Here is a 23312-nt window from a genome sequence, read left to right on the forward strand (position 1 = left end):
TGCCCTGACTACAAGGCATTCTTCATCAAGAGAGGTGGGCCATTTCCAAGCTGGGATCCTTCACTCGGTATGCGTTGGTGATGAACTTAACTTCTGCGGTAAAGAGTAAGGCCGTTCTGTTATGTGTTGGCGATGTAGCCGTCGAACAATAAACCCAATTTCCGCCCCAGCTGATACCGGCAAGGGGTTCCATATGGCTTTATTTATACACCTCTCGCGCACTTGTAGAAGTCAAATATGCAGAATTTATCAAGTCCTCGGCAGATGACATTCGGGAATTAGCGATAGCAGCAAGAAGCAAGAAAACGCATAATGAGGCTGAAACTATGGGTAGATATATGGTGAAGGCCTTTTCTTATGCTATCTCTCCAACTGAGAGCTAGAGGAATAACATGGACGGTAATGATAACATTCACTTCTTATGCCTAGGTCAAAGTTTTTCCATTTATAGCGAGCGCCATCAAGTTTGTGGTCCTAAAAGGGGCATTGGCATTCACTATATTTGCATATAGCCTTTGGAGAAGGGATAGGAGTTTAGTTATAGATGCCCAGTCTGGATAAATCTTGCCTCGTGGTCATAGATATGTATTATGATGACTACACGAGCGTTGAAGGACAGTGCGAGTATAGGGGATGGCAAGTTACAAGTTTAGCAAATGATTGACGGAAATAGGGCATCGGAGGAATCACAAAACAACCCGTAGAAAACTCTCCATGCCTGGAGACTCCTTATCCAATAGTCAAAAGTAAACCCTCCTACCCTCACAAACAAGTAAAACTTTGCCGCGTTTGATTCAGAGTAGTGGAGTAGTTTTAAACTTGCCCCTGAGCATCTATACATTCCAAGTAATAATAACTATGGTCCCTGCATTAAGATATACTTGTAGCAAAACATATAGTGTTTCCAATTGTTACTCGTCTCCACCGATCATTCGAGACAACTGATAATTGTTCCTGCCCTCTTGGATTGAAGTTTTTGGGAATTTCCCGTTTTATTCCATTACCCGGTTGGCTTAATTTCACCCTCTCTCTATCCTACACCACCTGAGCTTGGTGCAACATTGTATTTTTGCGGGGGGCACGGAGGTTTTGGTACTGGGACAGTGCAGGTAGGGAGCCTTGTGAAAAGTTTACCTGGGTGATGCAGCCTATATGTTTTTATTTAAGGAGATGAGATGCCGAGGGAAGAAGGAAGAGCGTGAAAATTAAATGGGGGATATTATATCCCGTATTGGCTTTAGGTTTGAAAGTTGAGGTTTTGACCGGTGTAAGGATGGGTGAGCGAAATGAACAGGGGATAGAGATAGCAATGGCCAGTCGAGGGGCTCGTTCTTGGTTGTTAAGGAGGGTTGAGAGTTACTATACGGCTATTCATGAACGCACAAGTGAATTTTGATATCGTAGATATAAGAAATAACAATACAATTTCTACACTTTTGATACGCTTCAAAGGGCACATTGGGGTTGTATAGATGTTTGAGCCGTTAGAATTGATTAACATGGCTATTGTCTCCAGTCCCCAGTGCGATTTTCCTTCGCGCTTCACCTCGTCAATCCCCTAACGTGCTGAGCCAAACTTGGAAACTGCTTCTTTCATTCGGCCCCAGAGGATCTTCAACCAGAAAGCTGTCGTCTTCATATGTCAGATTATGCTCTGCCCTGTTTTGCAAAGCTAGGTGACTACTTGGCGAGTGGAATAAGAATTTAAGCACTTTTATACATTTCAAAGATGGAGAAATAGTAGCTGGCGTAAAGTGAATGAAAAGTATTCTATTAAAACAAATTTAAGCCGAATATCATTCCCAAGAAGAAAATGGAAAATAAAAAGGGACGTGGAAATGATAGGTGATGCCATTGCTTATCCAACTTAGCGCCGCAAGCTGGCGGGTGGGCAGAAAGGAAATTCCAACATGAGACGCCGTGATATTGGCAACCATCCAAGAGAACTCGGGGAGAAATATTATTTCATGCCTGAAGGGACCTGCTCAATTTTTGCCATTAAAAGGTGATTGAAAAGTTACTACCAGCGGTAGGGGTTTGATCCCGTACTTGTGTAGCCTTTGTGAGGGTTTTGCGCTGGCTTAAATATGACTCCGCGCAGAAACGTCAGGAGGTCGCTTAACCACCACCACCAGACCCATAATTACTCGCCTAAAATGGAAGTCAAACAACAACAACAACGCGACAAAAAAAAAGGGATATAAACGGATTAAAAAAGAGAAAGAAATAAATAGCAAAAAGGTTCAAGTAATCCTGGTCACCCAGGATCACTCTACATCCTCCCCTAGACAGGACTTAGTCGAGATCTAGAGCCGTTTCCCCTGTCCAATCTGTACTCCTCGGTGGTTATTGCACAGTTGCGATTTTAGCTTCGCCCCGGGGGGATTAGCTGCCATCAGAATATTGGTGTTTGGGAATTCGTCCGTATTGGTGTTCGAGCTGGTCTCCCGATGAGCCAGGTTGCCGGTTGTTATGAGCAAACTGCTTATTTTAATACTTAACTACCAGTACACATACCGCGTTCTGCCTACCCAATTTGGAAGGGACGATGGACGGCCGCCAAGATATATACACGTGACTCGACTCCCCAGAATCATGTAGATTTACCGTGCACGTGACATTGACAAAATCACGTGCAAGCGCGCAGCAAGCGATTACAATTTAAAGAGGAACTTGAAGTGAATACTGTACTGTACTGTATGTCAATGTCTCAACTTTGTCTGGGCTATTCTCTGATCTTGCCAATTTCAATCAACCCTAGTGAGTTATTTATTGACCTCTGTCCTAATAGAGAAGCCATGATTTTGGACTTGAGACGGTGTCTTTGCAGGCGCAGGCGGAATACGAAAAACCCAATAATGATCATCCTTCGTAATTGATTGCGCCGCGGAGGTCGTGGAGGCTGAGTGAGTCATACTCTGTGCCGTAAATCTTAGATTGTCCCCTCGGGTTTATTGTGGAGTGCAGTAGTTCAGTTACTTCAGCAGGTTGTCCGTGGTCGAGACCCTGCGGATGGCTAATGCAGGTCAAACCGCAAGGTGGACGAGGAACGGTGTTAGTTACTGTACAGGTACCTACTTATTATTGCACATATACGAAGTACAGTACAGGTACTTACTACTGTACGTACTTTGGTCCTACGAACTCCGTCTCAACATCCATCGATTCCCTCGGCGAGAGGAATTCGGAATTCGGGAAAGCGGCAGGAGTCTTGGATGTTTGGATGTCGAGCAGCAACTCCGTGCTGCTCGTAGGTTACTTCGTATGCAGGACTGGAACCCCGATGCAGGCAAGAGGAGGAGGGACTCGGCGAAGTAGAACCAGCAGTTGTACTTCGTATGTACATGTACATGTACATGTACCTATACCTCGTATTATTCCGTATTCCGAATTCCGCAGCGTATTCGTGTCGCCTCGTCGTCGTGTCGTTGGTATCGCATTTCCCTCATGGTGATTCGCACGCGGGGTTCGAGATCTATCTATCACACACGTGTACCAATTGATGCCTAGCAGAGCAGAAGAAACAAGAAGAAGGAAGCAGAGGAAGAAGACGTGCACTCAATAGTTAGGGGTTCAGTTGGCAGAGCCGCTGCCTAAGTGTGTCTGCGTAACTTGAGGACGAGTACGAGGACAAGTGCGTAGTCCTGTACCAAGTCAAGTACTTACTCCGTACGTCGGCAAGACTCTGTATCTCCAGAACCAGCCTACCCACCGGTGTCAACGCCTCGACGCCCTTGGGACGACAGATCCCACCTCGCAGGCGGAGTATCGCAGATTGCAGCTGTCTCGTCGGGTTGATGGCGGCGCGGAGCCAACCACAGGCTAAATCAGGACGGTTTTCCCCAGCTTCCTCGTTCTCGCTGGACGTGGACGTGGACGTGGACTTTGGACTTGGACTTGGACTTGGACCTGGAGGCTTTGCCAGACGGCGGTTGGTTGGTTGGTTGGGTCGCGCATCGGGGGGAGTAGGGAGGGCCTGGTCGGACGCCATTTCGCGGTACTGGCTGGCTGGCTGGCGCAGTGAGTGAGTGAGTGAATGAGTGTCTGACTTCACTGACTCTCTAGTCTTCAGGACTCTTGAAGTCGAAGTCGGCACATAAGAAGATAGCAAAGAATGAGAGGCTGGGAAATAGCGGGGAGTATATTATCCTCTGTCGTCCTTAGTTTAGTCCTTAGTCCGTCGTCCTTGGTGAACCATAGTCTCACTCGCACTCTCAGGACTTCTGGTGGGAAGATATAGACGACCGCGCGGAGACGAGGGATTGTTAAGCAGTCGGGACGCGCAGCCAATCAGCACCGCCCGCCGCCGCCGACCCTGGCGCGAAAAGTGTGAGTCACCGGTCAGAGGCCGCTGCTGCGACAAGTCAGTCTGGCCGTGCTTACTCCTGGCGATTATTACTTTTTTGTGTGCCGTTTAGCAGTGTTTAGGGGGGGTTTAGCACTGTTTAGCACTGCTTAGCACCTGTCTCTTATACACATCTAGATGTGTATAAGAGACAGGTCCCTTACTGTCCCCCCCCCTCCACGCCGACCCGCGCCCACAACCATTAAATACTCGCGTATCCGCCCACCTTAGGCAGCTTTTCTCTGACTCTTCTTTTCTCTCATCCAACATCCTTCTGACACAACAACACCACAATAACACATCATCACCAGCATCCAAGCCCAACATGTTTTAAATTTCTCGGCCTCCACGCCTCTTGTGACCTCCCCCTCCGTCACCATTCCGTCTCATCTCAGAACAGTCAACCACTCCCCTCAACCCCCCAACAACCATTCTTCAGCTTTTCCCTCCCCGGAAAACCTGACTTCTAGCACAGCTCCGCGCTCCCGCTCAAGTCTCGCAACCGCCACAATACCTTCACAAGAGTTCCCGCTCTTCACCACGGATTCTCCATCACCATGGCCTCCCTCCAGTTCATCGAGCCTGCCGGCACAATCTCCGCAACAGCCTCCGCCATCCCCCCACTCTCCCAGTCCATCACAGCCTCATCAGGACTTTGTCTTGTTCGAGAGGACTCCCAGTGCTCGCAGTACCCCTAGTCTGTCCCAGCTCAGCGCCGTAACAGGCCAGCATCAACATCATCAATCGCAAAATCGTCGCCACTCTGCTCAACATCTTGCTTCGCCTACCTCGTTGCAGAATCAGAGAGTCGCTGCCATCATACAAGCCACTGGACATTCTATCTCAACTGCCCCGTTAACCAACCGGTTTATTCCTGCTTCTGCCTCCGCGCAGCAAACCTCCCCTCATCAGTTCTACGCTTCCTCCGCGCCTTCCTCCTCTGCTGCGTTGCACCAACAGCGCCAGACTCGACCGCCTGTGCCTCTGTTCTCGCAATCAACCGGAAACATCCCGCAAACTCCAAACATGGCGATGCAAGGTATTTATGCTCATTCACAGCTTCCTCTGACGCGCCGTGACTCACAACCCCCCGCAGACATGGAGCTCTTTGACGAATTCACCGCCTTCGGGGCTGGTGCCTCGACCAATCACACGTTCAACTCGGCCTACTCTTCGCCCGCCGTGCCCACGATCTACGATCCAACTATGAACCTGTCATCGTCAAGCTCCACCAATATGGGCACCGTCTCGCCTCAAGATCTGCTAGTCCGCGACTCGTTCGCATCTGCTCCCAACTCTACCGCATTCACAAACTTGACATCCCCCTCAACGTACAATGAATCCCCAGAGTACAATGACAACTTCGATGTTTCTCCCTTTGTAGGCAACAACCACGACATCGACCAAGCTCTCGCTGGTGACCCATGGTATCCCCTGTTCCCCCAGGATGACAACACCGAGCAGCCAAAGGTAGTAGAGTCGCCTCTGCTTCCCGAGGAAGAGCTCCAGGTCTCTGAGCATCTTCGATCAAATTCAACCGCCCGTCGGAGATCTGGAACAGGCTCATCTCCCACATCTGGAAACCATGCTTCTGTTGCGGGTGTCAATTCTCGAAAGCGCGACAAGCCTCTTCCACCCATCATTGTCGATGATCCAAATGACACCATTGCTATGAAGCGAGCGCGCAATACTCTTGCAGCCCGCAAGTCTCGACAGCGGAAGATGCAGAAGATGGAGGAGTTGGAGGATCAGATCGCAAAGCTGGAGGCAGAACGGGATCACTGGAAGGACATCGCCCTGCGAAGGAACGGTGGACAATCATAAAATGGCTGAATGATCCCGTGATCATAGTCGCCGGCACCTCATGGATTGGGGGGAGGAGCTCAAGGCTCCATCCTCTCGGAGGCCATTGTAGCAGCTGTTGCAGGGGCTCAGCAAGGACGCTATTGGCCGTGGATAATGACCAAAAGTTCTCGTGTATTTCTCATTTCCTCGTTATGACGGTCATCTTGCGAGACGTTTTTATGGGTTCTTAGCTACAGGTCGTTTCGAGATCGCATGCTCTTCTCTCTCTTTGGAACTCAATAGCGGCTGAGGACCGCACCTTTTCCATTCTTTCCTTCACCAGGTGTTCATCATATTGCGATGGCTTTGGTGTCTCCCCTCTGCGAAGGGATGGTGACCCAAGCGTGTGCTTTAGCGTAATCAAATTCAAACTTGCGTTGTTCTTAATACATTTGACCTTACGATTGCTTGTGACGTGACATTAGATATCTCCAAGCCCCTTTAATTGCTGCTAACATCTTGGGATCCTTTGCTTAATGCGCCATATAGTCCTTGGCAGAAACAAGCAACTCGCTTCCCTACCTTAGGTTGGTACCTTATGTCACCCCGCCCCCATCATCCCGCCCTTAATCATCCCTTCTCTCATTACCCTCTCCCCTCCATCGACCGGATCTTCAGACCCCTTTTTAACCACCTACCTGATTCCGAGCATGATGGACTCTCTCCCATGCTAGCAGCTCCATGACATCTCCGCCTTATTATAGCACACGCATAGCCACGCTCCACGCTCCACGCTCCACGCTCCACGCTCCACGTAAAACCCCACCCCATCGTTCTACGCCCGTGATAGTAGCTCAGTCCCTTGGACCAAAGCCCTCATCGGTTGTAGTAGCGGTGGTGCTTAATTGTTGTAGATCCCCTTCGTAGCATCACTAATGAATCCGCAAGTTCCAGAAAATTAATAACCTCCTAGATATGCCGACGACAAGTTGCGTATGATCAACGGACTAACAAAAGTGGTATATTTATATCCAACCCAGTAAATACAAAATCTAAATACCGGTAAATGCACCATCCCGCTATCTATGCCATCCATCCATCCCTCATCATATACTTAGGTACTTAGGTATCTATCCTATCTCCCCTCCCCCTACGCAATAGCGCTAATCTCCAACTGCGGAACATCAAAAGTCGTCGGCGCCTCAGGGACCTTAATAGTGATATTCCCCCTAATCGTATACTGGGCCTCGCCCACATCATAGATATGTCTCACAGCCAACGTAACGTTCTGGAAGCCGTTGACCTCGCGTGTCGCGATCGCCGGGTCCTCGCAGGCTTGGTATGCGGTTGCGACGTTGGTGCCCTTGCAGGTGGTGCTGAATGCTGGTTCGTTTTCTGTCGAGCTGTGCGTGGAGAGCGTCATGCTGTATGCGCACCCGCCGGGCGAACAGCCTTCGGTGTAGTTGGTGACGGTCCAGAAGTATTGTCCTGTGGCGAGGGCGGCGCGGGGGGTGTTGGAGGGGAGGGAGAGGGTGGTTGTGAAGAGGAGGGAGAGTGGGAGGAGGAGGAGGCTGGTGGGCTTCATTGTTGTGGGGTGGTGGTGGTGGAATGAAGGGATATAGGTAAGGTAGGTAGGTATGATGGTATAATTGATTAATTGATTGAACGATTGTATTGTTTTGCTTGTGTATTAAGGAATTGTATTTCTCAATTAATCCAGTACTGTCATTAATCCACCTGCTACCTAGGTACCTACCAGCTCCTATATATACCTACATCAAAACCCATCTCACCTATCACCTATCACTCATCACTCATCACCTTGCACCTTGCAAACGTCCGTATCTGCGCCTCCCAATAAATCCCTAATACGAGCGTCATACCTCCGTAGGCAGTAATCCTCCCAAGGTACAGGACCCATGTAGCATGGACTAGGACCTGTTTTCGTACCTGTCCACCGCAGATCCCTCACTCACGATCCAAGCATCGCTCGGGTTTGGGTTTTCCTTTTGCCGCTGTGGAAGGGGCACTGCTGCTTCCCCTCGTGATTATTTGCAGATACGGGCGAGCTGCATTCATTCATTAGCCAGGGATAGGTTTGAGTGAGTTGATGATTTTGAGGGTTTTTGTGGGTTTGGAGCTGCTCGTGTTGCTGACGGGGTGTGTGTTGGGGATCGGCATTGTGATATACCTAGGTACGGCACTTCGTACGTAGGACCAAAGGCGTCTGGGGTATGCTGCTGACGTAGGATTTTGCTTGGCGGGTTGGGTTGGGATTGGGGTTTGTAGCGCTGGGAGAATCACGAGTTGATGGTTGGATTTGGTTGGAGAGGGCGAAGTGGAGGATGTCTTAATATTTATCTAAATTAGGTAGGTATATAGGTATGTTTGAGGATATTGGATGTTGAATTGGCGCTGAGCTCAGTTAAGCGCCTGGAGTAGATTCTTGACGCCCGCGCTCCTCCTAATTCAATTTTTATTGATTAACCTACTTCCAATTATAATTGCAAGAGGATTGGCTATCTATAGCAGCATTAAGCTACTTCTTTTCTCCATTTCTCTACTTCTGGTCGCCTCGAACTACGTTTAGTACAGCTCCTTTGGTTTTGGATATGTTTTTGGTGATGTCATAACACAAAACTGTCCCTGAATTGCTGCTAGCAATAGGAATCTCGCACTCGCAGTTGGTCCAGGCTCTCACATATTAGCGAGAGGAGCAGTAATGATAGCGAGAGGAGATAAAGGGGATGGGTGGGAGGTAGAATCCGTAGCGGCGGTTGATAGAAAAGGGAGGAGTAGGTATTCCATGCCTTTATAGTATTGAAGCATGCTAAGTAGGGCCCTGAGATATCAAGGGTAGCTGGGGTTTATATTACATATATACAGAACTACCAGCGTTTCTGCTCGCCAGCTCCAGAACTGAAGTCCCCACCCCTCCGCTCTCTATCAACCTGGGCATCAAATTTCCGTTGTGCATCTTCCTTCTCATGAGACTTCTCTCCCTCGGTTGAGGAAAATGCGAGTCTCTCACCTGGATTCTCCCCAGTCCTTTGCCATCCACCTTGTGATCCAGCGCTGAGGCCAGATCTTCTGGGAGGTTGTGCCGCTGGCCTTTCTCCTTGCCTTATCCTGTCCCATGCCGATCCAGTGGGTTGCGAGGGCCGAGTATCTGCTGATACGCCGCTCCCACCGGTTGGTGATGCGTCATCCCATATATTGAAGGGTTGGCTCTCAGTCTCTGTGGGGAAATTCTTTGCGGGCGCTGAATTCGCTGGAGGTGCGCTTCTCCATTGTGGTTGTTCTCCCCCGGAAGTATGGTTGCCAGCTCGCACATTGGCCAGCCCCGAATCGCCCTCTGTATTCATGCCGGCAGTCGGACTGGCATCACCATAGTCCTGCGTCTCCGTATGCGTATGCGTATTCGCCGCGCCGGGAACGCCTCTTGCATTTGGCAATCGGCCCAGCTGCTGCTTTTTCACTTCTCTAAGATCCTCTACGAAGTTCTTCAGCCGCGGGTCCGTAAGCTCCCCAACAGCTGCCACACTCAGGGAATAACTCCCAACCAACATATTCGCAATGAACCCTCCTGTAGCACAGTACCAAAAAGTCCTCAGAGCATGCCAGACGATCACAGCTCTACTGCCCCTCAAAAACGCCCGGTTGGAATTAATGAAAACCTGCGGGTCGAACTTGTCGAGGGGCGGTTGGAAGAAGGGAAAGCGGAATTTGGAGGCTGTGTTCCAGGACCTCCAGGCTCCTGCCGCAAACCCAATCGGCGAACTATATGACATTATCGCCGCCTGTTTCGCGGAATGATATGTTAGGCAGTCGATTTCTTCTGTGGTGAGGGGTCGTTTGATGGTAGCTGTGGCGGCACTTATCCTTAGATTGACTAACGCGGAGAGTCTTTTCTCATTGTAGCCAAAAAGACGGCCGAATATGGGCATTGGCTGAGGAAGATTTTCGAAAGATATGGGCTGGGGGCGGCTCTGGTTGCTGGCGTAGGGGTCATCGTCAGATCGTGGGACGTCATCGAACGAGTTTGGTCCGCCGGGGCTGGAGCCATTTTCGAGGACCATTGCGGGAGCTGGAAACTCTAATCGAGTATCACGATGATGGGCGCAGTATGCTCGTCGAAAAGCGCAGCTCCAAGGTCAATTGCAGTGCAAAGGGAGGGGGGTCGCGTGGTATTCAGTGATCGTAAACTTTCGTGAAGCTCATCAGAAAGAGGGTGTTGTTGTGGCGACGTCTTGGATGTGCAGCCGAGGGAGCTTCTGCCCCTCATAGGCCGCCCCAACGCCAAACGCCAACTCCGGCCATCGCGGCCGCAGTGTCCTCATCCTCCCCAACTCTATTCCACTCCTTTCTCGTCCCTTTTTGCATGCTTTGGTATCGCAGGCCTCCATTATCTCATGAATCATGAGATAGCTTACTACCTCGTATGATTAGCAATGAGGCGTCGATCCTTGCGGGACTTGGCTGTAGTGCAACTGGGAACTGAGACATTCAAAGACCACCAACCTTCATCATGGTCATTCGTCCATATTACATGGGCTTGGTGAAGCTACCCCCATAAACAATAGTGTCATGTGGAAAAAGTTAAAATTTTCTTGTTCTTCCCACGTATGCCATGATGTATTCATTTGGTTTGAGATCAAAAACGTTTAGTTCCTCCTGTTCCTTAGTTGATGTGCTATCACGGCTCTTGTCCAAGTGGATTCGCGCTTTGGCGTCTCCGAAATTATCGAATAGCCGTCATAGGGTACCTACCTTACTCCGCACGCCTGCGCCTTTAGTACTCGAGATGGTTGGGCATATATTCTAAAGCCTAATGGTGGCTTGAAGCATCACCTGGGAGTTCGATGCTAACAGGCGATGATTGGACGACGCAACATCCTTGACCCCATGGGGTTGCGCGTATTTCCCGAAATCCAGAAGCTGGAACCCTATCCAAGAACTGTCTGAAACAATGTGTAGAACTCCTCAAGCTCTCCATTTTGTTAGTGGTGTGCGACCAAATTCTTCGTTGCTGCCACGTTTCTCACAATCTGACTGGCTGCATGCACAAAGTTTACCCCCGCTATACTCATGTTGCACATGCCATATGAGCGTGACAGCATTTGAGAGTTAAGACGCTAGCTTTGACTTTGGGCTTCTTAGACAATCGTTACTATCAAGATGTTCGATATCTCAACGAGGTATAATGTGCTAGTATGGCCCCGACCAGCCCCGCAGCTGGATTAATAGGAGCCCTAAGAATCATAACTTTTCTCTTTACTTTACTTCCCGAAAACCCTTGACACCAAATCTCCAATGTCTAGCATTCTGAGTTTCGGCATGTCGTCGTCAAAGAAGGAGAAGCATTCTCCCAACAGCCGAGCCCGGCGTCACTCGGCTGTCAGTTCTCATAGCAAGAAATCCAAAAAGGATAAAGACACAACGGACTCCGAGTCGGTTTCTTCAGGCTCGTCTGGGGACACAATTGTAGTACCACCAGGGCTGAAGAAATGTCCTCTCCGGTTCATGCTTGCTGGTATGCTCGAAGTGGAAAAAGACGGCAAACCCAAAACCCCAGGTTGTCCACTTCGAAGAGTTCAGCTATGGCATACTATCCCCTTGGTCCTGCTTGCGATTATCAACCTTTTGCTCGTCATCATCGCGCTGCTCGGATTAGCCGGATACCGAATTGCTATGGGACTTCAAGGCTTGGTTTTTCGCATCGCCAAGAACGATTTCGATTACCGCCCCTACTCCGAGTCGGAAAATCTTATCGATACTAGTGATGTGCCGGCGCCTAAAAAGAAGCGTTGAGTTGGTCCATATTCGGGAGATGCGGCGTCATCTTCATCCTTTGTTGCAGCATCTGGCGATTTGAGAACACCTCACCGTGTCGACATGTATAATATGCAAAAGTTTATCGATACCCACAAATGGACGGACAACTGCACGATACTGCACCTACCGTATTATCAAGGAGACCGGCATATTATTGCGTCAGGAAGCTTCTCGAATGACCGTACTGTTATCGCTCTCCACGTGTCACTCGAAACTGTCGCTGGGGTCTTTATGGTCGGACTGCAACTGGGAACCTCAATCTGTACTAGGACATGCGGCTTTAGAGGATAGCATTCCTCGACTAATCATGCCTCTTATCAACCTCGGACAGGACGATTCATAACGAGACGTGATTGATTATCCTTGTCATATCTGGTCGAACGCGCGATTTAAAATTTGCCCTCGAGTCGCTCAGAATTCCTAGTCGATATGTGCTTGGCAAGAGTGTTACAAGGTCATCCCAAATCAGATCCGACAGGCCTCCGCGAAAATTGAGGTTGGGTGTGGTCTTTCGGTACAAGTTGCTAAACAGACTGAATTACGAAGATGGGCGGAAACTATTCTAGCTACTATCTGGTGGTGTGTTGGGAAAATGTGTTGGACACTATGAGCATATGGGCCATTTAAGTGCGCTGTGGCCATGTTTGATGGTCAAGAAGTATAGCATTAGCATCAAGTGGAAATACGATGCCTATATGATCTCATCTTGACTACGCGGCCCAAGTTCAAGTGCTTATTTTGTGCAATCGGCAAAGTGAGGCGAGATCGGCTTCATTCCTATAAACATCCAAGGACCTATAGTAGCCTTCTACGGTGAGGGCAAAGTTAGCTTGAATCGTTGCATGTACGGAGACACGGACCACAGAAAACCAAGAGCCGGCTTTTCTAGTTGATATTATTACTCATACGTTAAGAGTAGGTCTACCACTCCCAGAATCGCCTACATAAGCTCTGCAGTTGGAGTATTTATTCCATAATTGGCAAGGTATCAAGTGGTATTAAAGAACTTCAACTATGCTGTTGAAATGGGCTCCCAAGGCACGACCACTTCACATCCTTTTATAGCGCTCTACGTTATCTAAATTATATAAGGGAACAAATATTTTCTATTTCCTGAATTCACACTTCTAATAGTTATGTAGGCCAAATTCAGTATCGTCTGCCTGCTTGTACCTTAGCTTCATAACCCTTCAGTACCTCATCGCTACCAAAAGCTCTCATTTCAACATCGCAACTTCGTTACGCCGGGACACCGGGGAGAGTTGGGACTGTGACTGGGACGCCTGGGAGCTTTGGGACACCCGGAAGAGGTGGCAAGATACCCCCCAAAATTGACAGAACCAGATTACCGAGCTGAGAGAGAAGCCCCCCGAGCAGTCCGTCACTACAAACATGTTAGTCTCCTCATCAACATCTTGGAATATCACTTAACGTACAGTTTCCCCAGAATACCCTTGACCGCAGCTTGGATGGTCTCAATCGATGGATTAGCGAGAATGTCCTTCAGCCCCTTCACAACCTCATCGATGGTGGCAATAATTTTCTCCTCCACATCAGACAGGCCCGCCGCACCGGCTGCTAACGCAACGAAGTCTTTGATGGGTTGGAGTTCTTCCTCGAGGCCATCAATAGCTAGGGTGACTAGGATTTCGATTTGATGGAGGTCGTGGACCTTGAGTAAGGTATTGAGGAGACCTTTGACGTTGGTGATGTCTTCAAGGATGGAGGATAACGCAGCTGTGGCAGCATCTGCTGGAGTGGTTGGGGGGTCGGCTCGGTTTGAGAGGGAAGACTCGAGGATTGGGGATGCACTGGTGAAAGCTGAGAAGGAGAGGGCCAGGACGGAGGCGATGGCTGGAAGGAAATGCATTTTTATGGTTTGGAAGTTGGATATAGGTGATGGATATTGGGGCAATTGCCAGGTGAGGTGATAGGTGCTTCAAGATATTGCTCTTGCGTTGATTCAATAGTTCACTTGTTCTCTGGCTTTATATGATCAATAATTATCTTCATGATTTCCTTGAAATTTCTGCCTGCATCATAGGAATGCTGTATGCTTGTAATGCGTATCCAAATCAGCTCAAATCCCTCAAACCTCCATCAATTCAGCTATTCCTTCACCTTGATTCCCAAGTGTACATTCTCGAGTTTCATCCCTGGGGAGCTTTGCCTATATACATGTAAATCATTAGCTCATTCAGTCTTTAACCAAGGCTGATCTCGGATATACTATGGAGACATATGTGCATCCATTTCTGAGCTTCTGAGAGGTCCACGGAGGTAACTCCAAATGGGAGCTGAGTGGCCATCCTCCTGGCGGGGGTATTACGGATTAATAGGCTGGAATGCGAAAAGGTCTCAGAGTCGGACTTCTGAGGGATCGGCCGCTTAAAAATCCGAAGCAAATGACGATATGAAGAATGGTATTTGTTTTTCCACCATGAATCTCCACGTTTTTTATGTTTCAGTGGACTCCGTAGTTCATTGGTCAGTCCAGGTTGTTTGGGGCGGTTGGTACTAGGTACTTCTTGGCAACACGGTCCTTATTCTTCCGAGACACATGGGTTTTGTTTGATTTTATGGATACATCACATTGCTTTTGGGGGCTGAATTTGGACTTGCGCACTATGTAGGATTTCGTATGGAACTTATTGGAAATGGGTGGGGGTGAGATTAAGAGTCTAAGACACCCCCGCGCTGCAGGGCACAGACTCGCTGTCAGATTGATGCTACCGAGTAATGGGAATTGGTAACGGAGATTAGATGACTTGAAGAACCCTTGGTACTTTCTCACTGTGTTTCGAGCATAGGTAGGAGCAACTACTCCGAAGATGCCGCATTACATACACCTTGAGACAGAGATATGAGACGAGGTTCATGGAATCTAGAAATGTCGCCGTGTAGCATATAATTATTCGCTTTTATATCAAAAATCCGCCCCGGAACTTTGCCAGTTCCTTTCCCTCCATTAAAAAAACATAATTATTTTTGAATCCATAACCATCGCCTCCTCTTAATCCCCAGGTCCCATCTGTCTCAACTCAAGCCCCCTCGACACCTAGACCCCTCTGCGCACACCACTCTCGAAATGTCTCACCCCAAATCTTCGACCCCTTATAATCCATAATATCTTCATCCCACCCCTCAACCTGGGTCTTGAGCGCCTCCACCTGGGCGCCCTCCACCTCCACAAGCCGCTGCATGTAAGTACGCACGGTAAATAACACGGCACCACACCGTTCTAACCTTCTGAATATTTGCCGTTCTCTCCTCACCCAAAGATCGCTTGGCGTTATTGCGGCTTCTGAAGGTGAGCGGGGCATTTCAGGGCCATCAACGAAGAGATCGGGTGTTGTTTGAATGAAGAGGTTTGTACGTTCCATTGATGATTTGGCGGTTAGATGGTCGAAATATCTGTTTTAGAGGGGTTTGCGTCAGTAGGAATAATAACCTATAATGCTCGAAAGAATGGAAACGAGAAAAATGAGGGTAGAAAGGGGTAAATACCTGTTCACGTGTCCGCTAAGTTGTTCCTTCCATTTGGGGACAGGACCGTGTAGCTTCGCCATAGACATTCCAATCCTCTCCTGTAGTTTCCAGCCAGCGGGAAACAACGTGGCGGATGCTTGGAGACGATATTCCCCTGTGTTGGCATCCTTCATTAGAACCGTGAAATCTTCCATTGCTAGCCTGGCGGCGACTTCAAGAGGGTTGGGGCATGCTTGGCCAATGACGAAAGTTTCGTTTGTGAGGCTGTTGTAGATTCTCCTTCCCTCGGAAGTATTGGTAACTGTGAAGTGTTGTGGGAATCGAGAAGTTAGGAAATCAACTACCAGAGAGAGGACCTCGTGGCAAGCCTCTTCTGAACCGGGAAGGCATTGTATGACTTGTGGTTTGTGTGAGGACAGCAAGTTGACACGGAGTCCATGTTCGGGGTTGTAGTTTTTGTCGATAGTTAACCAGTTGGAAACTTCGAGGCGTCTAAGGCCCATCGATGTCCGTAATGCCGTTCGAGGCCGAATCGGTGGGAAGATATATGGTGGGGTGTCTTTCAGGAGGGTTTCTTTATGAGTGGAGGAGGAAACCGTTGAGGTTGACTTGGTGAAACCGAGGCCAGATGACGCCTGCTTCTTCCACTGCTGCCATGACTTTTGGACAACGAGACTTCTGGTGATTATGAAAATGCAAAAGGCAACGAACAGTAGGGCGGTAATTGATTGCATCTTGAAAGATTGATATGGTGTTTTGTGTTCCGTTGGATATATTGAAATGAGAAGACCCTTATAGGAGACGGGGAAGGATGCATCAGAAGGACAATACAGGAGAGTTTCAATATAAAAACCGGTATGCCAGAGACCTCATTAAGAAGGACCAAACCGCGTCCCCGCATTAAAATACTTCTGTTTTACAGAGGAAATCCATCCCGGAGGACTTCTGCTGCGTAACCCCGGATATTTCAAACCCATCCACTTGAAGGGAAGGAAACAAGCAAACTTATATTTGTGGTTCTGCCCTCAGCTGCGGCCATTAGTGACGGCAGCACTACGCAGCAGCTACTTAGGCCGAGTCCATCCATCCGTCCCAATAGAGGAGTGAGAGGCATGCTGAGCTCGCCGTGGGCTTTCCCAGAAGTCCAAAATACCTTGGGGCGACTTCCGAGTGGTTCGTCCTATCGTTGGGATTAAAAGCCACAGCGCCGGATATGTGCCAGGATCGATGATGTGGATTTTAGCTTCAAGCCCAGATCGGGCCCCCTGGGATGCTGCATGCTCGATCGAGCGATATTGGCGCCACAAGTGATGACAAGACCAATGGTGCCAAATAGACTCCAGCAATTCCGCGCCCCAGAGGCCTCGGGACCGGGATCGTGCACCCTCGGCGAGGTACAGACAGACTGCTCACTGTACAGAGTAAGCTGTGATATTAATGACCTGCACCCTCAAAAGCCTAGATGCCTCGTCGGTGTAACCATGATCTAATTAGCAACCTAACTACCGTATATCATTGCGTGGAGGAGTGGAGAACCAAGAGGTTGGCGCGCCTAGCAACCTCAGCATCGTTAAGTAATAATGCGTGGTACGAGTACGATACGACGAAGTTAGAGGCGTTTTTTTTAAAGGCGCAAAGCCCGGATATATCGTATTTGATTGATGTGCACTCGCGGTAACCGCGCCACGCGACATCATTACAAAAGTCAGGGTGATGGACTCGGCTGGACCAAGTCAATGGTTGGGCGCTAGTCTGTGCGGTCGACGTCCCCATGGAATCTCCTTGCAACTGCAGGGAATCGTCGACAAACTTATCACACATTCGGCGATCGTCGTGACATAAGTGGACACGATAACACCATGGATGGGAAAAAGCAGAGAGTTCCGGCAATTCGGGCAGGCTCAGGCTAAGAGACCCCTCAAGAACACAGGAAAAAGCAATGAGTGTCATACCAGTATCCGTTTGTAACCTTCCAGAGATTCCCCGAAGTGAGACAGAATATCCACGTGGTGGCTTAATGGTCGCTCCCATCAGTTCTATTGAGTATCAATTCAGTTCAATTCATGATCCCTTAAAGGGACAAGGGGAATCCCTTAAAGGGACAAGCCGACGCAATATCACCAACCCTTAAAGGCTTAAACACCACCAAACGGGGGGATCGTATATGCAAGCCTGTTCCTCGCAGCCATCTGGAACCAGCCAGGAAACGCGCGGAGAAATCTCACTACACCGGCCCCCTTCGGTAGAATAATGCTGCCACTCTTTCCAGATAGAACTTGTTTGACAATTGCACCTGACACTACTTCCGGTTCAAGGAGTGGGCTGTTCCACGCTGGGTATGTATACAGCGTCTCGATTAGTGGCGTACGGATCCAGCTTGGATGTACGATACTAGTCGTCGTCAGCACGGGTTCACGGTTTTGGAGCTGCTGCTTACGTCGTCCTGACATTCGGCGCCTTGTATCTCGCTCTCAACTCCGATGAAAGGCCTTCATGGAACGCCATCGCCGCAGTTTTCGTGCAGGCGTAGTCTACAAGCTGCGGAGGTTGGTGAGTTAACTATCTCTTGCCCAAGGTAACGAAGAATCCGAAATCTGTCGAGAGAACCAACAACTGGTCGATCGAGGCAGTGGAACGGGAAAACAGAACCAAGAAGCCACTAGGAACCTAACAGAAAGAGGAAAAGAGTATGATATGAGGAGGAACTTACTTGGGCAGGAGCGATAAAACTCGACATACTCGCGATCGTGACTACGTGTCCATGGTTCTTCTCAATCATATTGGGAAGAAACTCCCTAATCATCCAAAAATGCGCAACATTATTGACGGCAAACGTCTTCTGAATCATTTCCTCGGGCTCATCGAGAATAGTGCGACACGCGCCGATCCCGGCATTGTTGATCACGACAGTGGGCTCCCCATGCGCCTTGCGGACCTCCGCGGCAGCTTTGGAGATTTGCGCTGAGGATGTGACATCTACTTCATAAAAATGGATATTTGATGCTTGTAAGATATTAGACAATGTGTGGCATGGGCAAGATGTAAGGTATTTTGGGGTGGAAGGGATGTACTAACGTAACGACTCCTTCGCAGGTCCGAGATCAAAATTCACGACCTCCAATCCTTTCTCCGCGAACTCCTTCGCCATTAATAACCCAATCCCGCTCGAAGCCCCCGTGATTAGCACCAATTCCTTTTCCTTATTAAATCCTCCATCGCTCTTCCAATTGTTGATCGCCAACTTAGACGCCTTATTGCTGACCTTCCGTAGGAGTCCAAGGACGAAAAATACCTTCAGGGCTCGGATTAAACCCGGCGTAATGTACTTGTGAAGGGATACTGGGAGGATCGAGTATAATTTGGAGGGATTGTATAGGATGGCGAAGAGGAGTGGACCCGTGATGAGCGGCGTGGACAATGCAGATGCCACGAGGCGGAGTGGGAGGAATGGTAGTGCGAGAGGGCTGGGAGGCATTTTAGCTGTGAGACGTGAAATCGAGAGCTGGCCGATAGATACTATTTCTACGAAGATAAGATATAATTGTGAGGTTCAGGCGGATGCGCTGATAGAATTGATACATATCTGGCTTACTCGAGGTACCTACCTACCCTACCTATACGCAGGTAGGTACGTGAGGAGAAGTCCAGTAATAACCCGACGCGCATGTGAGGAACGCATCAGGGTGCAGTACAACACAACTTCATTCGCTATTTCTTATGAGCTTACGAATACTACCTTGCTTCAATCGCAAATACCCCGCCCAGAGACCACAACTACAGTAAGGCAAAGGCGGGATACACCATCTCCGTAATTAACTACCTAGTCGTTGGCCGAGGTACTCGTAAGCGGGGGTCTGTGACCTACTAGCCTGGCTCACGGTGCCTAGGCGGCACTTCGTTGGTATATTGACTGGTAATATATTGTGAACTCCTCCATTCATGGATACAACTAGGAGTAAAATACAAGGCTCACAGCATGGAACTCTTAATTATGTACTTTTGAGCGGATCAGACACGTAGCGCGCGGTGAATGTGTAGATGGAAGACCTGATATGGCCACCTCGGGGATTTCGCTCAGTAATGACCATCCAGCGTCAGAGTTCCCGTCTTCGTAATGAGATACTCGTTCATGGCGACATCCTTCCCTGACTCCTTTCCATATCCGGACTCCTTGATACCTCCGAAGGGCGACTCGGCGGCTGAAGAATTGCCCGTGTTCATTCCGATCATGCCAGCTTCAAGGTTCTCCAACAACCGCCAGGTTCGATTGACATCTCTGGTAAAGAAGTACGAAGCCAGTCCCATCTGCGAAATTGATATGTCAGTAAAGTCATTGCTAAACGGTTCGCCCAGGAGCTACTCACACTCGTATTGTTTGCCTCTTCAACGGCCTCGTCCTCCGTCTCAAAGGAATACAAAGCCAACACAGGGGCAAAAGTCTCTTCCGACGTAATTAACATCTCCTTCTTCCCTCCTAGGATAATAGTTGGCTCGAAGAAGTAGCCACCTTTGCCAGCCACCTTTTTGCCGCCTAGCACAATTTGACCTCCGTGCTTCTTGGCATCTTCGACATGTCTCTCAGCCTTTTCAATACTTTGTGGCACTGTCACTGGGCCGATCGTTGTTCCCTTCTCAGCACCATGGCCAATAACCAGTGTAGATGTGCGCTTTTTGAAAATCTCAGCGAATTTATCATAGACTCCCTGTTGAACATAGACCCGGTTTGCAGTGATGCATGCTTGGCCTGCATGTCTCCATTTCAATGCAACAAGAGCTAGTAAAATGTCAGTTAATGCCTACAGTTCTTGATCCCAGGGGAATTAAATACCATCGGCTGCCTTTTCTAGATCAGCATCGTCGAAAATGAGGAATGGGCAGTTGCCTCCTAGTTCAAGAGTGACCTTTTTCAAGCCATCTGAACATATCTTCGCCACTAGCTTTCCGACTCTAGTCTGCGGCATCATTAGCTAACTGGCTAGGGATTCTGCAATCCATACTTACAGATCCAGTAAAGGTAACTTTTTTGACGAGTGGGTGCCGGCAGAGTGCTTCACTCAATGGCGGGGTATTTTCCAGACTTGTGGTCAGAACACTAAAGACTCCCTTGGGAAATCCAGCCTCCTCTGCCAGATGTGCCAAAGCGAGCACCGAAAGAGGTGTCTCTGGAGATGGCTTCACGACCATAGCGCAACCGGCTGCGAGGGCGGCACCAGCTTTCCTCAATATCATGCTAAATAATTAGTGAAAAGTGTTCCCCAATATTAATTTGATTTACTTACGCAATTGGGAAGTTCCACGGGACTAAAGCTGCAGTAACACCTATTGGTTGCTTTACGGTAAACACTCTTCTTCCCGGGGCGGACGGGGATTGAATGGTTCCTTGAACTCTCTCAGCTTCCCCTGCAAACCACCAAGTAAATCCTAGGGCGTATTCAATCTCGCCATTAGACTCAGAAAGAGGCTTTCCGGTCTCATAAGTGACGATGCGAGCAATGTCATCTCTGTTTTCGCGAATCAAAGTATCCCATTTCATAAGCCATAGAGCACGAGCCTTTGGCGTTACTTTTCTGTAGCTCTCAAATGCCACATGGGCAGCTTTAATGGCAACATCAACATCCTCGGCGCTGTTATCGGGAGCTGATGCCCAAACATTTCCACTTCCAGGATCTGGTATCAAGGTCAGCTTGGTGATAGGTTATTAGGGCTGTAGACTTTTCATACCTACGACATCAAATCTTTTGCCTGATTTGGCTTCAACCCATTTGCCGTCGACATAGGACTGATCCTTGAACAGAGACGGGTTTTTAAGCTAGATGCATCAGCTTCGCATCTTCAGGTAGTATATCGAAATGCCACAATTTACCTCAAACGGAAGTTTGGGAGCCATATTTACAAACCTCAATGAATTAATGTACTGTGCTTTGCTATTTGTTATTATCAAGATTGAATGAACCTGCAAAGGCTTTTGGGAGCTTCGAAGACGAGTTCTTTTGAAAGTTGGCGTTGCTGCTGCAGCTCGGATATTCGGCGAGGAATGGGGGTGGGGTAGTGCGCGGGGTACGTAGTACATGATTCGCCCTTAAAACAGTTCGCCTTTATGAAGTCTCCAACTTGTATTTTTAGCACGGGTTTTGGACCCATATTGAATCGGCTCCGAAGTATGTACCTAGGTACCTAGGTACCTTATGTATATAAAGTACCGAGATACTGGTAGTTGGTTTCGGCTCGGGCAGCGGACCCTGGAAAATACAGATCACGTGGAATTATCCCGCTCCGAAAGACTCCGAGTTCATGTAGCCGGCCACGCCTGGAATAATTCATCTTACTGGCGCTTGCAATCTTTAAAGCCCTAAAGCTGATGATTGGGCTATACTTGGTGCATAGTGCATTTACTGCCCCGAATATCTTGCACCGAGAGATAGGAAATATGATATAGCAGCTCCACACCATATTTCCCATTGCAAAGTATCAGGAGTATTATGCCTACACTTGTGCAGGATTGTATGCCGAAGGCAATCCCGAGTGCCGTTCACAACGGTCTCCTAGTGGATAGGATAGGAGTACCAAAATTTAACTTGGGTATAAAGATTAGGAAAGGAAAAAAAGGGCAAAAAACATACAACAGCAGGTATTCGCTGGTGGTCACCCACCCAACTACTAATCTGCCGATCTGAGGCTTGTGTATGGCAGAGCGGACGGGATGCCCATTTCTCCTCAGTCTATGGTCGTATGTGACAGTAATTCTCCTAAACTGGCTTATATATGGCAACAAAATCGATACCACGCGAACTGCGAGGGATCGAGTCTCAGGGGGTACATATACAACTGTCCTTCGTGCCATTCCGCTGTCATGGATTCCTAAGCACGATTGTGGAGCTCTTGTACCATAAGCTTAATGACGAAGTAGGAGATTGAACATGAGTGCACACGAGATATAAATAAAAGCATTAAATTATAGGAGAAAAAACGAGGTAGTTTCCATCTCATCGCAGCCCGTAAATAGTGCTGGCCAATATAAACTGATAATAATCAAAATAACAATATTAACAACTTAATAATAGAAAGATGATAGTAAAATCAGATGATAATGATTTGGGACGGAGTTATTCTGCATCAAATATACCCTACGCCTTTTTATTCCACAGAAGCAGCTTTTCTAGAGGCAAGTGAGGCTAAAAGCCTACCCTACTTAAGTAGTAATATGTCCATTGGCTTCTAAAAGAAAATGGACGCGTTTAAAAAAGTACACAGACTTTAAAGCGAAACATTTCAGGTTGGGAACTGGAAATAACTTGCAAGGCCACAGTAATGCAGAAAGCTAGAAATAGAGACGGGAATCGCGGGAGAGTAAATCGAAATAGCTCGCTGGTTTTAATTAACGGGCGCAGTTATGTATAGTTTGATGTCGATGTGGCCGCAACTGGGCCGGATTTAGTATTGAATTGCACAGGAGAGTTGTGTTAATGTTGGAAAGAGGGCAAAATGGTACAAGGACAAGCGGATAATCTTAACACGTACTATCCGGTATGAATTAGGCGAGAACGCTTTTCCTGGTCCATCAAACTTGACACATCAACGTTTCCGTTGCAACTTCTCAATACATGTCGACAATTCTTTCATAACGTTAGTCTAATATCCCTGAGGCTGCTTAGCGCTACTGACGCTGCGTATCGACTATATACACTCCTCGGGCGTCTCGAGACAGTCACAACTTCCTCCGCTGATCGTCCCGGCAACCTGGAACACAGAAGAGAGATAAAAAAAATCAAATAATACCTCGTCTAATAACGGATTTGCAGAAGCTGTCAAATAATATGCGAAATAATTGGGCCGAGGTAGCTACTTTAGCAAGTGCTGA

At 48.4% G+C, this 23312-nt stretch overlaps 9 protein-coding genes across 9 annotated transcripts; 2 read left to right on the plus strand and 7 right to left on the minus strand.

Annotated features, from left to right (window-relative positions):
* Nucleotides 1-3662: 3662 nt before the first annotated feature.
* Nucleotides 3663-3991, minus strand: BP5553_01761 (uncharacterized protein; the record flags this gene model as incomplete). Its single annotated transcript, XM_032010384.1, has 2 exons — nucleotides 3663-3665; nucleotides 3713-3991. 2 exons carry the CDS (start codon nucleotides 3989-3991, stop codon nucleotides 3663-3665), a joined length of 282 nt encoding a protein of 93 aa, XP_031874438.1.
* Nucleotides 3992-4902: 911 nt separating this feature from the next.
* BP5553_01762 (Uncharacterized protein) lies at nucleotides 4903-6169 on the plus strand (the record flags this gene model as incomplete). Its single annotated transcript, XM_032010385.1, has 2 exons — nucleotides 4903-5007; nucleotides 5054-6169. 2 exons carry the CDS (start codon nucleotides 4903-4905, stop codon nucleotides 6167-6169), a joined length of 1221 nt encoding a protein of 406 aa, XP_031874439.1.
* Nucleotides 6170-7280: 1111 nt separating this feature from the next.
* BP5553_01763 (Uncharacterized protein) lies at nucleotides 7281-7715 on the minus strand (the record flags this gene model as incomplete). Its single annotated transcript, XM_032010386.1, has 1 exon — nucleotides 7281-7715. The coding sequence occupies one exon, from the start codon at nucleotides 7713-7715 to the stop codon at nucleotides 7281-7283; it is 435 nt and encodes a 144-aa protein (XP_031874440.1).
* Nucleotides 7716-9018: 1303 nt separating this feature from the next.
* BP5553_01764 (uncharacterized protein) lies at nucleotides 9019-10209 on the minus strand (the record flags this gene model as incomplete). Its single annotated transcript, XM_032010387.1, has 1 exon — nucleotides 9019-10209. The coding sequence occupies one exon, from the start codon at nucleotides 10207-10209 to the stop codon at nucleotides 9019-9021; it is 1191 nt and encodes a 396-aa protein (XP_031874441.1).
* Nucleotides 10210-11443: 1234 nt separating this feature from the next.
* On the plus strand, nucleotides 11444-11941 carry BP5553_01765 (Uncharacterized protein; the record flags this gene model as incomplete). The annotated part of the gene is made up of 1 exon (XM_032010388.1): nucleotides 11444-11941. The coding sequence occupies one exon, from the start codon at nucleotides 11444-11446 to the stop codon at nucleotides 11939-11941; it is 498 nt and encodes a 165-aa protein (XP_031874442.1).
* A 1263-nt stretch (nucleotides 11942-13204) lies between these two features.
* BP5553_01766 (uncharacterized protein) lies at nucleotides 13205-13835 on the minus strand (the record flags this gene model as incomplete). The annotated part of the gene is made up of 2 exons (XM_032010389.1): nucleotides 13205-13349; nucleotides 13402-13835. The coding sequence occupies 2 exons, from the start codon at nucleotides 13833-13835 to the stop codon at nucleotides 13205-13207; spliced, it is 579 nt and encodes a 192-aa protein (XP_031874443.1).
* A 1171-nt stretch (nucleotides 13836-15006) lies between these two features.
* Nucleotides 15007-16188, minus strand: BP5553_01767 (Uncharacterized protein; the record flags this gene model as incomplete). The annotated part of the gene is made up of 2 exons (XM_032010390.1): nucleotides 15007-15379; nucleotides 15473-16188. The coding sequence occupies 2 exons, from the start codon at nucleotides 16186-16188 to the stop codon at nucleotides 15007-15009; spliced, it is 1089 nt and encodes a 362-aa protein (XP_031874444.1).
* Nucleotides 16189-17589: 1401 nt separating this feature from the next.
* BP5553_01768 (putative estradiol 17-beta-dehydrogenase 11) lies at nucleotides 17590-18929 on the minus strand (the record flags this gene model as incomplete). The annotated part of the gene is made up of 4 exons (XM_032010391.1): nucleotides 17590-17845; nucleotides 17892-17992; nucleotides 18165-18457; nucleotides 18530-18929. 4 exons carry the CDS (start codon nucleotides 18927-18929, stop codon nucleotides 17590-17592), a joined length of 1050 nt encoding a protein of 349 aa, XP_031874445.1.
* A 599-nt stretch (nucleotides 18930-19528) lies between these two features.
* On the minus strand, nucleotides 19529-21341 carry BP5553_01769 (Succinate-semialdehyde dehydrogenase; the record flags this gene model as incomplete). Its single annotated transcript, XM_032010392.1, has 7 exons — nucleotides 19529-19759; nucleotides 19819-20228; nucleotides 20283-20406; nucleotides 20456-20684; nucleotides 20734-21121; nucleotides 21176-21263; nucleotides 21318-21341. The coding sequence occupies 7 exons, from the start codon at nucleotides 21339-21341 to the stop codon at nucleotides 19529-19531; spliced, it is 1494 nt and encodes a 497-aa protein (XP_031874446.1).
* Between the last annotated feature and the right edge of the window lie 1971 nt (nucleotides 21342-23312).

This window comes from Venustampulla echinocandica (genome assembly GCF_003357145.1).
Source record: "Venustampulla echinocandica strain BP 5553 chromosome Unknown scaffold_0, whole genome shotgun sequence".
Lineage (NCBI taxonomy): Eukaryota > Fungi > Ascomycota > Leotiomycetes > Helotiales > Pleuroascaceae > Venustampulla > Venustampulla echinocandica.